The sequence below is a fragment of the Petaurus breviceps genome, unplaced genomic scaffold (assembly GCF_028583685.1).
Source record: "Petaurus breviceps papuanus isolate PSGF00001 unplaced genomic scaffold, PetGlider_PUasm1.0 90721, whole genome shotgun sequence".
NCBI lineage: Eukaryota > Metazoa > Chordata > Mammalia > Diprotodontia > Petauridae > Petaurus > Petaurus breviceps.
Window position 1 is genome coordinate 4,199,637 of NW_027187322.1, and position 13,373 is coordinate 4,213,009.

At 42.7% G+C, this 13,373-nt stretch overlaps 1 protein-coding gene across 1 annotated transcript; it reads right to left on the bottom strand.

Moving 5' to 3' along the window:
• Positions 1–12,398: 12,398 nt before the first annotated feature.
• GSTP1 (glutathione S-transferase pi 1) lies at positions 12,399–12,930 on the bottom strand (the record flags this gene model as incomplete). Its single annotated transcript, XM_069066096.1, has 2 exons — positions 12,399–12,633; positions 12,793–12,930. Coding segments are annotated over 2 exons (327 nt in total), but the record flags the coding sequence as incomplete, so codon positions are not given.
• Between the last annotated feature and the right edge of the window lie 443 nt (positions 12,931–13,373).

A 13,373-nucleotide genomic window follows, 5' to 3' on the forward strand; every position in this document is an offset into this window, starting at 1 on the left:
CTCTCTCTCTCTCTCTCTCTCTCTCTCTCTCTCTTTCTCCTCTTTCTCTCTCTCTCTCCCTTTCTTTCCATTGTTGCTAGAGATACCTTGCTGTGTAGGGAAAGGAAGGACATATTTAGAAATCAAGATAATGTCAGAAGAAAAGATCTTGATAAAATGAATTTAAAGAGAAGGTTGATGGTGTTGAATTTTAGTCTCTCATGTAACCTAGGACTAGGTGGGCAGAGACACAGCAGAGAATGAAGCAGGAAATAACTGCAGACTGATATAAAAGCCTGCAGAGAAGCAAATAATTAAGGAGGTTTTGATAGTTTAGGGTGGAAAGGAGGAATTTGCCATGGGGTAGAGGAAGGAATCATGGGATTGTGAAGAAGGGTGGTTTGGAGATGGCTGGGAGTTGGAATTTTCAGGGAAACTTGGAAATCATTATCTGGGCAAAAGATCACACTCTTACAAAGTCTGAGATTTGGGTCAAGGCAAGGAAACAGGGAGGAAGACAAAGAGGTTACTCACTAAGAGGGTTAGGCTGGAGACCCCAAAATACCAACACGCTGGGTCCTGCCCAATGAATTCGACTCGAGTCTTCTCAGCCAAAGAAAAGTAAAATTTATGAAAAGTTCGCTTGCATTAGACACAGAGTCAGTGTGTGCTGTGTCTGTGCTAGGTCATTCTATGGCGCTCTCACTATTCTAGGTCATTCTATGGCTCTCTCACCCCATAGGGTGTGAGATGGGGTCTTATATACTGAAGGTTGTGGGAGGAATCTAGGGGTAGTCTAGAGGAGGAGTTTGGGGAGGGTCTTCAGGAGGAGGTAATAAGGTCAATGAGTGATTAAGGGTAGGAGGTAGCTGGAGGCTACAGACAGTGGTGGGCTAGGCCACTTATTTTGATAGACTCAAGGTTGGAAGTAGATGAACAATGGAGGGCTAGGCTAGTAATTAGCAGTTAGTAACTAGGCTGTTGCTTCATGCAAATGCCTCATCAAATGAGACAATTTAATCAAGAGTCCAAGGGGGGTTCCCAAAGCCCTTACAGTGTCAGAAAAGACCTTTCAGGCACTGAAATGGATCGGCCAAACTAATCGATAAGCATTTCTCAGATGCTCATCCTGGGCCTTCCTTTAGAGAAGGAAATGCAAACCACTTCAGTATCTTTGCCAGGAAAGTCCCAAATGGGTCATGAAGAGTAGAACGTGATTGAAAACTCAACAAACAGCACACACTGTGCTGAGGGAATAGGGAAGCAAATCGAGATCAAAACAATGTCTGCCATGACAGAACCTCTGTTCTGATGGGGGAGGAGGGAGACAGCAGGCCCTTAGAGGAGGTAAGTAGAAGATCGGCAGGCAGGGATGAAGGGCAGTCCCTGGCAGCTGGGGGACCAAGAAAGGCCTCCTGCTAAGGGGGTGCTCGAGCTGCCTTAGGATTTGAAGGCATTGTTTTGACTTGATCTTCAGCGGTCACAGGATGGGGTGGGTAGGACTCTATACATAATGGGGGCTTAGGAATCATTTGAACAAATGTGAGATCTTGTGAGTATGTGGAGGGAAAATATGAGGATTATGATGGGCAATGAACTCGGTGATTCCCCAAGGCCACAATGCCAGGCTGTGTGGATAGAAGACAGTTTGTTGGAATCCCTTAACCCTGGTCACCAAAGAACTGGGGTATTCTGTCTGGTTGGGAATGATGCTGGTTTTAGGAGGGCTGCTGCTGAGCTCTGCTCCAGAGGTAGGTGAGTGAGGAAGGTGAGAGTCTTAGACTCCCACCAGATTGGCTGAGAGAACTGGCACCATTTAACCTAGGAGGCCATGAGACTTTTGGGGTTGAGGAAAAATAATAATCCTCAAATATTTGAAGAGTTGTCCTATAGAGGAAAAGGGTAGATGTGTTCTGCTTGGTCCCAGAAACCCAAATTAAAGCCAAATAGTGGAAGTTACAAGAAGGCACAGTCCTAATAGTGAAAACTGTTCAGGGTGGAGGATGACTTTCCTGTCTGGGAGAGGGGGAGATCTCTTCTCAGGGGTCTTTTGGAGCAGTGCTGTCAAACTCTCAGAGAAACAGGGGGCCACGAAACTAAAGATCCCTGCTGCTGCATATTAACTTAGAAAACCACATATTAAAAAGAACTACATTCCCTTGCATTTTTATTTATTCCGTTAAATATTTCCCAATTACATTTTAATCTGGTTGGAACACTCAGGAATGGGGTTTGTGGGCCACATGTTCAAAACCTCTGTTTTAGAGGGTCCTCATGCTTTAGGCCCCAGGGCTTAGCTTTCATCACTGCAAAGACCCCTTACACCCTCCGAGAGTCAGTAAAAGACACTACAGTACATTTTAACCACCACGCACCCCCTTTCACCAGTTTCACCAAAGTTACAGAACTGAGTTGTAAAGGATGGGGGGAAGGGCTCTAATCCAACCCACATAAAGGAATCCACATCCTAATGTATCTGACAGGTGGTCATGGGGCCTCTGCACTAGTGCTCCCAAGGAGAGGCACCGGCCCCCTCTCTAGGTGGCCATCCCACTTGGGCACAATTCTCAACATTAGGAACTGGTTTAATGATTCCCAATTGAGAGATTGGGGAATCCCAATCGGGACCGCTAGGTGGCGACAGAGCCCATAGAGCCCTGGGCCTGGAGTCAGGGAGACAACTTCCTGAGCTGAAATCTGGCCAACCACTGCAGCATCTTTGCCAAGAAAAGCCCGAATGGGATCAAGAAGACTTGGACACAACTGAACAACAAAAGTGACGAACATCCCCTCAATTTTCTATTCTTCGCCATCACAAAAAGAGCTGCTATAAATATTTTCATACATATAAGTTCTTGGGCTTGATTTCTCTGACCCAGCAGCCGTATAGCTTTTGGGGCAGTTCCAAATTGTCCTCCAGAGTGGCTGGGCTCGTTCACATCTCTACCAATAGTGCATTTGTGTTCTGATTTTCCCACAGCCTCTCCAGCATTTGTAATTTTTTCTGTCGTCTAAACCAATCAGATGAGTGTGGGGCAGTACCTCAGAGTTGTTTTAATTTGCATTTCTAGAAGTATTAGTGATTTAGAGAATTTTTTTCCTATGACCATTCATAGCTTGGATTTCTTCCTCTGAAAATGGCTTGTTCATATCCCTTGACCATTTAGCAATTAGGGAATGACTCTAATTTTTTTTTTTTTTTTACAAATTTGCCCCAGCTCTCCATGTATTTCAGAAATGAGACCTTTATCAGAGAAACTTGCAGCAAAGATTTCTCCCTAATTTCCTGCCTTTCTTCTAATTTTGACTGCATTAATTTTGTTTCTGTAAATTCTTTTTAACTTTATGTAATCTCAATGATCCATTTTACTTCCCTGAACCTCTCTATCCCATGTTTTTTTCCTGAACTCTTCCCCCATCCATAGATCTGACAGGTAATGTCTTCCATGATCCTGAAATTTACTTATGAGATCATTCGTTATGTATAAATCATGCACCCACTTTGAGCTCACCTTCATATATGGCATGAGCTGTTGGTCTAGGCTTACTCTCTACAAGACTATTTCCCAATTTTTCCAGCAGTTTTTGTCAAATAGTGATTCTTATCCCGGTAGCTGGGATCTTTGAGTTTATCAAACACTAGGCTGCTGTGCTCATTGGTTTCTGTGTATTGTGTATCCCATCTGTTCCACTGACCGTTTCTCAACTGGCACCAAATCCTTTTGATGATTCCATCTTTGTTGTATAGTTTGAGATCTGGTACTGCTAGGTCCCTTTCCTGTGCTTTTCCCCCCCATTAATTCCTTTGGTATTCTGGACCTTTTTTTGCTCCAGATGAATGGTGATATATTTATTTCTAGCTCTCTAAAGTAGCTCTTGGGTACTGTCATTCTTCTTGAATTGGTTTGGCCCATCCATGAGCAATGCATATTTCTCCAGTTATTGAGTTCTGCATTTATGTGAAGGGTATTTTGTAATTTTGTTCCTATAGTTCCTTTAGGTGTCTTGGCAAGTAGATTCCTAAGCATTTTATGCTGTTGGTAGTTATTTTCCATGGAATTTCTCTTTCTGTCTTTTCCTGCTGGGTTTGGTTGGTAATATATGCAAATATTGATGTTTATTTTATATCCTGTAACTTAGCCGAAATTGTTAATTATTTAGACTAGTTTTTTCGCTTCCTCTTTCGGATCCTTTAAGTACACTCTCATATTATCTATTTTGAAAAGTGATGGTTTTACCTGATTGTTTATGCTCATTTCTTCCATTTCCTTTTCTTGTGTTATTGCTATAGCCAGGCATTCCAGTGTAATATTAAGTGGTAATGGTGGTAATGGGGATCTGTTCTTGACTTCTGATCTAATGGAAAGGCTTCTAGTTTAGCCCTATTATATTTAATGCTTATTCTTGATTTTCGATATATGCTAGTTCTCAGTTTAAGATAAAAGTGTATGTATTCCTATGCTTTCTAGTGTGTGTGTGTGTGTTTAACAAGAATGGGTATTGTGTTTTCTTAAAAGCTTTTTCTGTATTTATCGGAGGCCATCCAATTGTATTATGAGCTAGTTTATCTTTCCATCTTTTCTACAAGAATGCTATGAGATACTTCATAAAAAGCTTTGCTAAAATCCAGGTAAACTGTATATACAGCATACTCCTCACCTACCAGTTCAATAACCATGCTAACCAATGAAATCAGGCCAGTCAACCATAATGGCTCGTCAGGAAGTCCAGCCGGCTCTTTCTGAGCATCCCTTGCCTTTCCAGACATTTGCCAATCATCTCTGCAATGATCCTTTATTTTCCCGTGTAGCACCTGCAGCACCAGAGATGCTAGGGAGATGGGAGAATATTCTAGAACTCGCCCATTTGGTGACTTGTTTGAAGCTGACTTTCTGGGTCTGTTTTTGGAGACTTCTGAGAGGGAAAGTAGGGGAGTTGGATTGTCTTGTTGGCACTCCGCAAAAGCACAGGGCTGGGTTAGGATGTTAGATGGGCACGGGGCACTTTGTCATTCTACCCTTTCGCACCCCAGATATTGGGACTCTTGTGAGCTGTGGGATGGAGCAATTGGACTTTTGGAGTGACCAGGAGATATGGACTAGTTGTTGTCGTTCAGTCATTTCAGTCACGTCTGACTCTTCCTGACGGCATTTGGGGTTTTCCTTGGCAGGGATACTGGAGTGGTTTGTCATTTCCTTCTCCAGCTCATTTTACAGATGAGGAAACTGAGGTAAACAGGGTTAAGGGACTTGGCCAGAGTCACACAGCTGGTGAGTGTCTGAGGCCAGATTTGAACTCAGAAAGATGAGTCTTCCTGACTCCAGGCCCTGTGTTCTATCCACTATGGTGCTACCTTGCTGCCCTGACATGGATGAAATGATAATACAATTGGACAGATTCCAATTGATGCAGAAAAAGCTTTTGACAAAATACAACACCCAAATCCATCTCGGCTCCAGCCCCCCATGACCTGCCCAACTTATCCAAGGTCTGTGTCTCCTCCTCCCAGTGAGAGGAAGCTGGCCCTGCCTTTGTAGTTGCAGCACCATCCCCAGCTTCTTGGCATCCACCTGTCCTCTCTGTGCTCACAGGGCTTCTGTGGCTCTACTTTTATCCTTCTGGATGAAGACCCTGGAGATGTGGATGACTGAGTTTGTATCGCTGTGATGAATGCTGCCATTGGGTGGAGATTCTGGCTGAGGTTTTGACCTCCATAGAGAGGGGAAAGCCACATTCCCACTGGCATGTAGTTGGGGCATAAGGAGGGAAGAAGAACAGGCTCTGATGCCATATGGAAACCCCCAGAGCAAGGCAGCTGAACCCCTTGGCAGCTGAAAGTTTACATATACAGGAAAATCCCAAAGAGGAGAGAATGAGATAGAGATAGACAGACAGAGAGAGAGAGAGACATAGACAGACAGATATCGATTCAGAATTTACTTGTTGACCAGACTCAGAGTAATGACTAAGGAATTCATATCTATCTATCTATCCACTGAGCTTTCTTAAGGCAAATGGGAGCTATGTTTGGGCTGGAACAGATCCCCTGAAGGAGTGGCTTGCTACATGTGGTGTACACATCCCCCAAAATTTGAGGAAAGCCCTGGGGATGAGGAACCCCTAAGCCCAGCACAATCTCTTATCTGGAGGGGGTAGGGCTTGCAAAGGTGCTTTCTGCCAGCCCTGGGAAAGTGCTACCCCAGGAATCAGAGTCAAGTTCATTAGCTTACTGTCTGCAGACTCTCTTTTCTTCCTTCACTTTTTTTTTAAAGCAATCAGGGCTAAGTAACTTGCTCAAGGTTACACGGCCAGGTGTTTCTGGGTGGTTGCTAAGTGTCTGAGCCCAGGATTCGATCCCCAGGTCATCCTGACACTGGAGCCGGTGCTCTTACTCGCTGAGCCACCTGGCCGCTCCTTTTCCTTCACCTTTTGAATGATGAAATTACCATTGAGGCAAATAAAGACCTTTTTGCTGTTCTGCTTTTGTCAGAGACAGAGAGAGAGGGAGAGAGAGACAGAGAGAGAGAGAGAGAGAGAGAGAGAGAGAGAGAGAGAGAGAGACAGAGAGAGAGAGAGAGACAGAGAGAGAGACAGAGACAGAGAGAGAGACAGAGAGACAGAGACAGAGACAGAGAGACAGAGAGGAAGGGAGAGGCAGAGAGAGCAAGTGGTCTGCAGTGTCCTCCAATAACAAAATCACTTCTTTTTCTTCCTTCATTGATCTTTACCCAAATGCTTTTGCCCTGCTTGTCTTCCTCTGCTTCCTGCATTTTTTCCAATGAGGATATAATTCTTCCATCCCCTCATTCCGCCTTTCCCACCACCCTCTTTCTTTTGAATAAGGCAGAGGCATCCAGAGCCACATCCCAATCTTGGGTTTTGTCCTCAATCAGTGACCCATATGAAGCCAATTTGCCTCCTTGAATTAAAACCTCCAGTCCCCCTTGTTTGTTGCCTAAATTTGGGGCAAGTATGTAAAGTCACTCGAGGCCAGATGTTTACTATTGGCTTCTTTTGTTGGGATTTTATTTTCTGTGATATCTCAGTTTGCTATTCTGTTTCCTTCATTGTGGCTACTCTCTTGTATCTACCTTGGTGGACAGACCTAGACAGTCTTTTCCTTCCTCTTTCCTTTTTAGATGAAAGTCTTTTTCAACAAACAATCCGTTTTCATCAAGGGCTTATTCTGTGCCTAGCACTGTGCTAAATGTCGGCAGTCTAAAGGATGGTAAAACCAGTCCCCACCTTTACACTGTAATGGAGGATTAGATTGGGGAAAGGGAACTTGAATAGCTTCGTGCACCTCGAAGCACATGTATTCTTACCAGCCTTTGTTAAGTGGACTCCCTCTCTGGTTAGGACCCTGTCATCCTGACTGTTCTCCAGAAGCCCAAAGCGCATTCTCCCACACCACCTTCTTAGACAAAAGTTCGCTTCTCAAATCCATTTTTCTCTTCTTCATCACTTGCCTTCAGAGGACAACAACAGGCGAACCCCAAGCTGTGCTCCTCCAGTCTTCGGTTTCTTGCCCAAGACTTTGTCATCTTAGGTCACCCTTCTCAGGTTCCTTTGGCAGAATACCACTCCTCAGATCCTCCTTTGGCCTGGTTGTATGACTGATCACTCAACAGCATCTGTGGTGTTACTAAATCCTTCTTTGCAGGACAAATCAATGCTTCCTCCTGACATCCCTGCTCCCTCCTCTCCAGGAATGCTTCTGATCTGTTTTTCAGAATTACATTCTATTTTTTTTCAACCAGCAAAAATCTGCCCTCTCTTTTACCCACCCACCCCTGCCAATATGAATAAAATTATAAAAAAAACTTTTATTAGAAATAAAATCAGATTTACATAATTGGAGAGATTGTAATAGTTCATGGGCAGTCAGGGCCAATATAATTGAAATATGACAATTTCACCTAAACTGATTTATAGATTTAATGCCATCTCAATAAAATTACCAAAAAGTTATTTTACTGAGTTAAGAAAAATAATAACAAAATTCATTTGGAAGAACAAAAAGTCAGAATATCAAGGGAATTAATGAAAAAAAAATGTAAAGGAGGGAGGTTTAGCAGGACCAGACCTTAAACTATATTATAAGGTAGTAGTTATCAAAACTATCTGGTACTGGCTAAGAAATAGAAAAGTAGATTAGTGAAACAGAGTAGACAAAATTTATAGCAGTAAATATATTGTATATATATATATACTATAGTAACCTTGTGTTTCACAAGGGTAAAGTCTTAAATTTTGGGGACAAGAATTCATTATTTGGTAAAAACTTATTGGGAAAACTGGAAAGTAGTTTGACATATTGGGCATAGACCAGAATCTTACACCATTTACCTAGATAAGGTCAAAGTGGATATTATGGGGCACTAATGTTGGACCCCTAAAAGGCCCTGGACTTTCCCACATGACACAAGTCCCTGGCATTTGCCTGAGGCTCATCTCACCTCATAATCTTTTCAACTGTCCTTACATTGTGGCTTTGACCCTGCACCAATGTCCAGTTCTCTGCTACCTCTAACCTAGGCTAGCCTTTCAAAGTCTGTTACCTTCAGATCTCCTGCTCCCATACTTAATTCCATCTAGACCCCTTCTCTCTTACTTCCCAGTCACCCCAGACTTCTTGGACACTCCTAGATCACATCCAGATCTGCCCACAATCTTTCTGTATAAAAGGTAGATCTTGCCTCTATTAAATTGCTCAGATTACTAAAATAAGACCAATAGAGCAGACTCACTAGGAATCTGACCCATCCCAATGTGTTTTAAGAAACCTTGTCTCTGACTGCAAGAAAGCTTGAGTCAAATTCTTTTGAGGCAAACCTGTGCCTTTTACCCCTGAATTTCAGTGTTCCCAGCACCCCTAGATGGCTACATATATCAGGGAACCATATAGTATGGTCCAGGGGTGGGTGAAATTCTGAATGGGGGTAGAAAGGAATATAGCTTTTTCTTGGTGGTACAAGGCACCTACACAAAACCTGACCATGTATTAGGGTATAAAAACCTCACCATTCAATGCGGAAAGGCAGAAATATTAAATGCATCCTTTTCAGATCATGATGCAATAAAAATTACATGTAATAAAGGGCCATGGAAAAATAGACTAAAAATTAATTAGAAACTAAATAATCTAATACTAAAAAATGAGTGGGTCAAACAACAAATCATAGAAACAATCAATAACTTCATCCCAGAGAATGACAATAATGAGACAACACACTAAAACTCATGGGACGGAGCAAAAGCAGTTCTTAGGGGAAGTTTTATATCTCTAACTGCTTACATGAATAACATAGAGAAAGAAGAGATCAATGAATTGGGCATGCTACTACAAAAGTTCGAAAAAGAACACATTAAAAATTCCCAATTATATACTGAATTAGAAATTCTGAAAACCAAAGGAGAGATTAGCAAATTTGAAATTGGGGAAACTATTGAACTAATAAATAAAACTAAGAGCTAGTTTTATGAGAAAAAAGCCAATAAAATAGATAAACCTTTGGTTAATTTGATAAAAAAGAAAAAAAAGAAAGAAGAAACCAAATTACCAGCATAAAAAATGAAAAGGGTGAATTCCCCACCAATGAAGAGGAAATTGAAACAATAATTTGGAGCTATTTTGCCCAACTGTGTGTCAATAAATTTGACAATCTTAGTGAAATGGATGAATATTTACAAAAATATAAATTTCCCAGAGGAATAGAAGAGGAAATAAAATACTTAAATCAGCCCCATTTCAAAAAAAGAAAGTGGAATTCCCATAAAAGGGAAACAGATAGCGGAGTGGATTAAAAACTACAATCAGACAATATGTTGTTTACAAGAAAGATATGAACTCCCTAAGAAAAACATTCCCAGGGCCAGATGGATTTACAAGTGAATTCTATCAAACATTTAAAGAAAAATTAATTCCAATACTGTATCAACTACTTGGGAAAACAGGTGAAGAAGGAGTCCTATCAAATTGTTTTTATGATACAAATATATGGTGCTGATACCTGAACTGGGAAACAGAGAAAGAAAATCGTAGTCCAATTTCTTCAATGAATATGGATGCAAAAATTTTCAATAAAATATTAGCAAAGTGATTACAGGAACTTATCTTGAGGATAATAGACTGTGACCAGGTAGGATTTATAGCAGGAATGCAGACCTGCTTCAACATTAGGAAAACAATCAGCATAATTGACCACATCAAACACAAAACAAACAGAAAGCCTATGATTATCTCAATAGCTGCAGAAAAAGCTTTTGACAAAATACAGCAGCCATTCCTATCAAAAACACTAGAGAGCATAGGAGTAAATGGAGTCTTCCTTAAAATTATAGGTAGCATCTATCTAAAACCATCAGCAAGCATTATATGTAATGGGGATAAGGTAGAAGCATTTCCAATAAGACTGGGACTGAAACAAGGATGCCCGTTATCACCACTGTTATTCAATATAGTAATAAAAATGTTAGCTTTAGCAAAAAGAGAAGAAAAAGAAAGAGAAATAATAAACAGATTTAGCAAAGTTGCAGGATATAAAAAAATCACATAAATTATCGGCATTTCTATATATTACTAACAAAGCCCAACAGCAAGAGATAGAAAAAATCCATTTAAAATTACTGTATATCATATAAAATGTTTGGGAGTCTACCCGCCAAAACAAACCCAGGAACTATATGAACAGAATTACAAAACACTTTTCACACAAATAAAGTCAGATCTGAATAACTGGAAAAACATCAGTTGCTCATGGTAGGCCGAGCTAATATAAGGAAAATGACAATTCTACTTAAATTAAATTACTTATTCAGTGCCACACCAATCAAACTCCTGAAAAATTATTTTATAGAGCTAAAACAAAAGTAACCAAATTCATCTGGAAGAACAAAAGTTTCAGAATATCAAAGGAATTAATAAAAAGAAAAATAAGGGAAGGTAGCCTATCTGTACCAGATCTTAAATTGTATCATAAGGCAACAATCATCAAAACTTCTTGGTATTGACTATGAAATAGAGTTGGTGAATCAGTAGAATGGGTTGGGTACACAAGACACAATAGTCAATGACTACAGTAACCTACAATTTGATAAATCCAAAGAGTCTGGCTTCTGGGACAAGAACTTACTATTTAACAAAACTGCTGGGAAAACTGGAAAATAGTATGGCAGACCAACATCTTACACCTCACCCCAAGATAAAGTCAAAATGGGCACATGATTTAAACATATAAGTTGATACTATAAGCAAACTAGGAGAATAAGGAATAGTTTACCTGTCAGATCTATGGAGAAAGGATGAATTTATGTTTAAACAAGGGACAGAGAGCATTACAAAGTGCAAAATGAATGATTTTGCTTACATTAAATTGAAAAGTTTTTGCACAAAGTCAATGCACCCAAGATCAGAAGGGAAGCAGAAAACTGGGAAACAATTTTTACAGTCAGTGTCTGTGATAAAGTCCTCCCTTCTAACATATATAGAGAACTGAGTCAAATTTATAAGAATACAAGTCATTCCCCAATTGATAAATGGTCCAAGGATATGTAGTGCAGCTTTCAGAGGAAAAAATTACAGCTATCTATAGCCATATGAAAAAATGGGCTATCTCACTATTGATTAGAGAAATGTACAACTCTGAGGTACCACATTACACTTCTCAGATTGGCTAACATGACAAAACAGAAAAATGATAAATGTTGGAGAACATGTAGGGAAATTGGAATGCTAATGCATTGTTGGTGGAGTAGTAAACTGATCCAACCATTCTGGATAGCAGTTTGGAACAATGCCCAAAGAGTTAGAAAACTGTGCATACCCTACAAATCAGCAACACCACTTCTAAGGCTGTATCTCTAACAGAAAGTGAAGGGTAAGGATGGGGGAGGAGGAAGTTGGGGGGAGGGTGGGAAAGAAGGGATCAGCTCACTTTTGTCCATGTTGGGCTAAGGTTTCTTAAGGCACATCCTGGAGATGCCAGGAGAGGGGATGGATGGCCCTTCTTTCTCCTCCCATCACTCTCAGGAGAATTCTGCTCTGAGTTCCTCTCTCCCAGCCATCCCAGGGGATGCTGGCTGCAGAGGATTGAAGGAATGAGGAGGACCAAGGACAATCCCTCCTCCTCCCCACACTGAACTGGTATCTGAAGCAAAGCCCCACTCAGCCCACCCTGGTTACAGCTCTGACCAGGAGGGAATGAGTCCAGGCTGGCCCAGTGTGTGTAACAGGAGGGGGGACAGGAGGACACCAGCCCCCCATCTCCCCCTGGGTGGGGGATGAGGGGGAGGGGGAAGACCCCAGCCCCCCATCCACTCTGGGTGGGGGATGGTTGGGGCTTCACTCTCAGAACAGACAGGCCCCTCCACAGTCCCTTCCCCTGCCCCTCCCAGCTAAGTGAGGATACCAGGAGGTGTTTGTTTGAGAGCTTTTATTGAAAGACAAGGTTCAGGCCTGAGCCATCACTGTTTGTTATTGGAGTTGATGGGGAGGTTCTTATGCCTGGATGAATCCAAGAACTTCTTGATCTTGGGCCGGGAGGTGAGCCCAAATACATAGGCAGACAGTAAGGGGAAGCTGTCCAGGCACTGGGGGGCCAACATCTGGTGAATCAGCAGCAGGTTCAGCAGGTTGTAATCCACAAAAGAGATCTGCAGGGCACAGGGGACCAGAGACCACATGAGCCAAGAGCAGTTGGAAGGGAGGCCAGCCCTGGGCTGGGAGCAGAGCCTTGGGCTCCAGGCTCTCCCAGTTCTGACAATCTGGTCCCAAAGGTCCCTCTACTCCCACCTGGTCCCCCAAAGCGTCACCTTATCCCCCACAATAAAGGCCTTGCCTCCCTGGTTCTGCTTCAGCAGAGTCTCAAAAGGCTCCAGATGGTTGGACAGGTCCTTCACATACTGGTCCTTGCCTGCCTCCTGCAAAGCCAAGGGCCCCACCCTCCATCTCAGTTAGGAGACAAGGGAGAAGGGGGAAGAAGTGGGAGCCCCTGGACATACCCTGACTTTTGCCTTCCCACATTCCTTTTAGGCCTTCCCCTCCCCCTGGAGGCCCTTCCTCACACCTGGGTGGCCAGGGCCTTCCCTGCCCAAAGGGACAGGCACCTCTTACACAGGCCATTGGAAGGAGTGACAGAGAACACCTGTGTCCACCTGCACACCTCTCCCAGCCTCTGGTTCCCCCCTGTAGAGTGGGGATGATTTGAGCTCCTGCCTCCCAGGGCTTTTGTGAGGATCAGCTGGAGAGAAGTCTTGTAGGGGCAATAAATGGGACAAGCAGAGGGGCCAGGCATAAGGCTCCCCGGCCCCTGAGGGGCTGGGTGGGCCGAGGCACCCACCAGAGTCACAAGGCCAGCACGGACTTGAGCCCAGCTCTTGCAGTCCCCGGACCC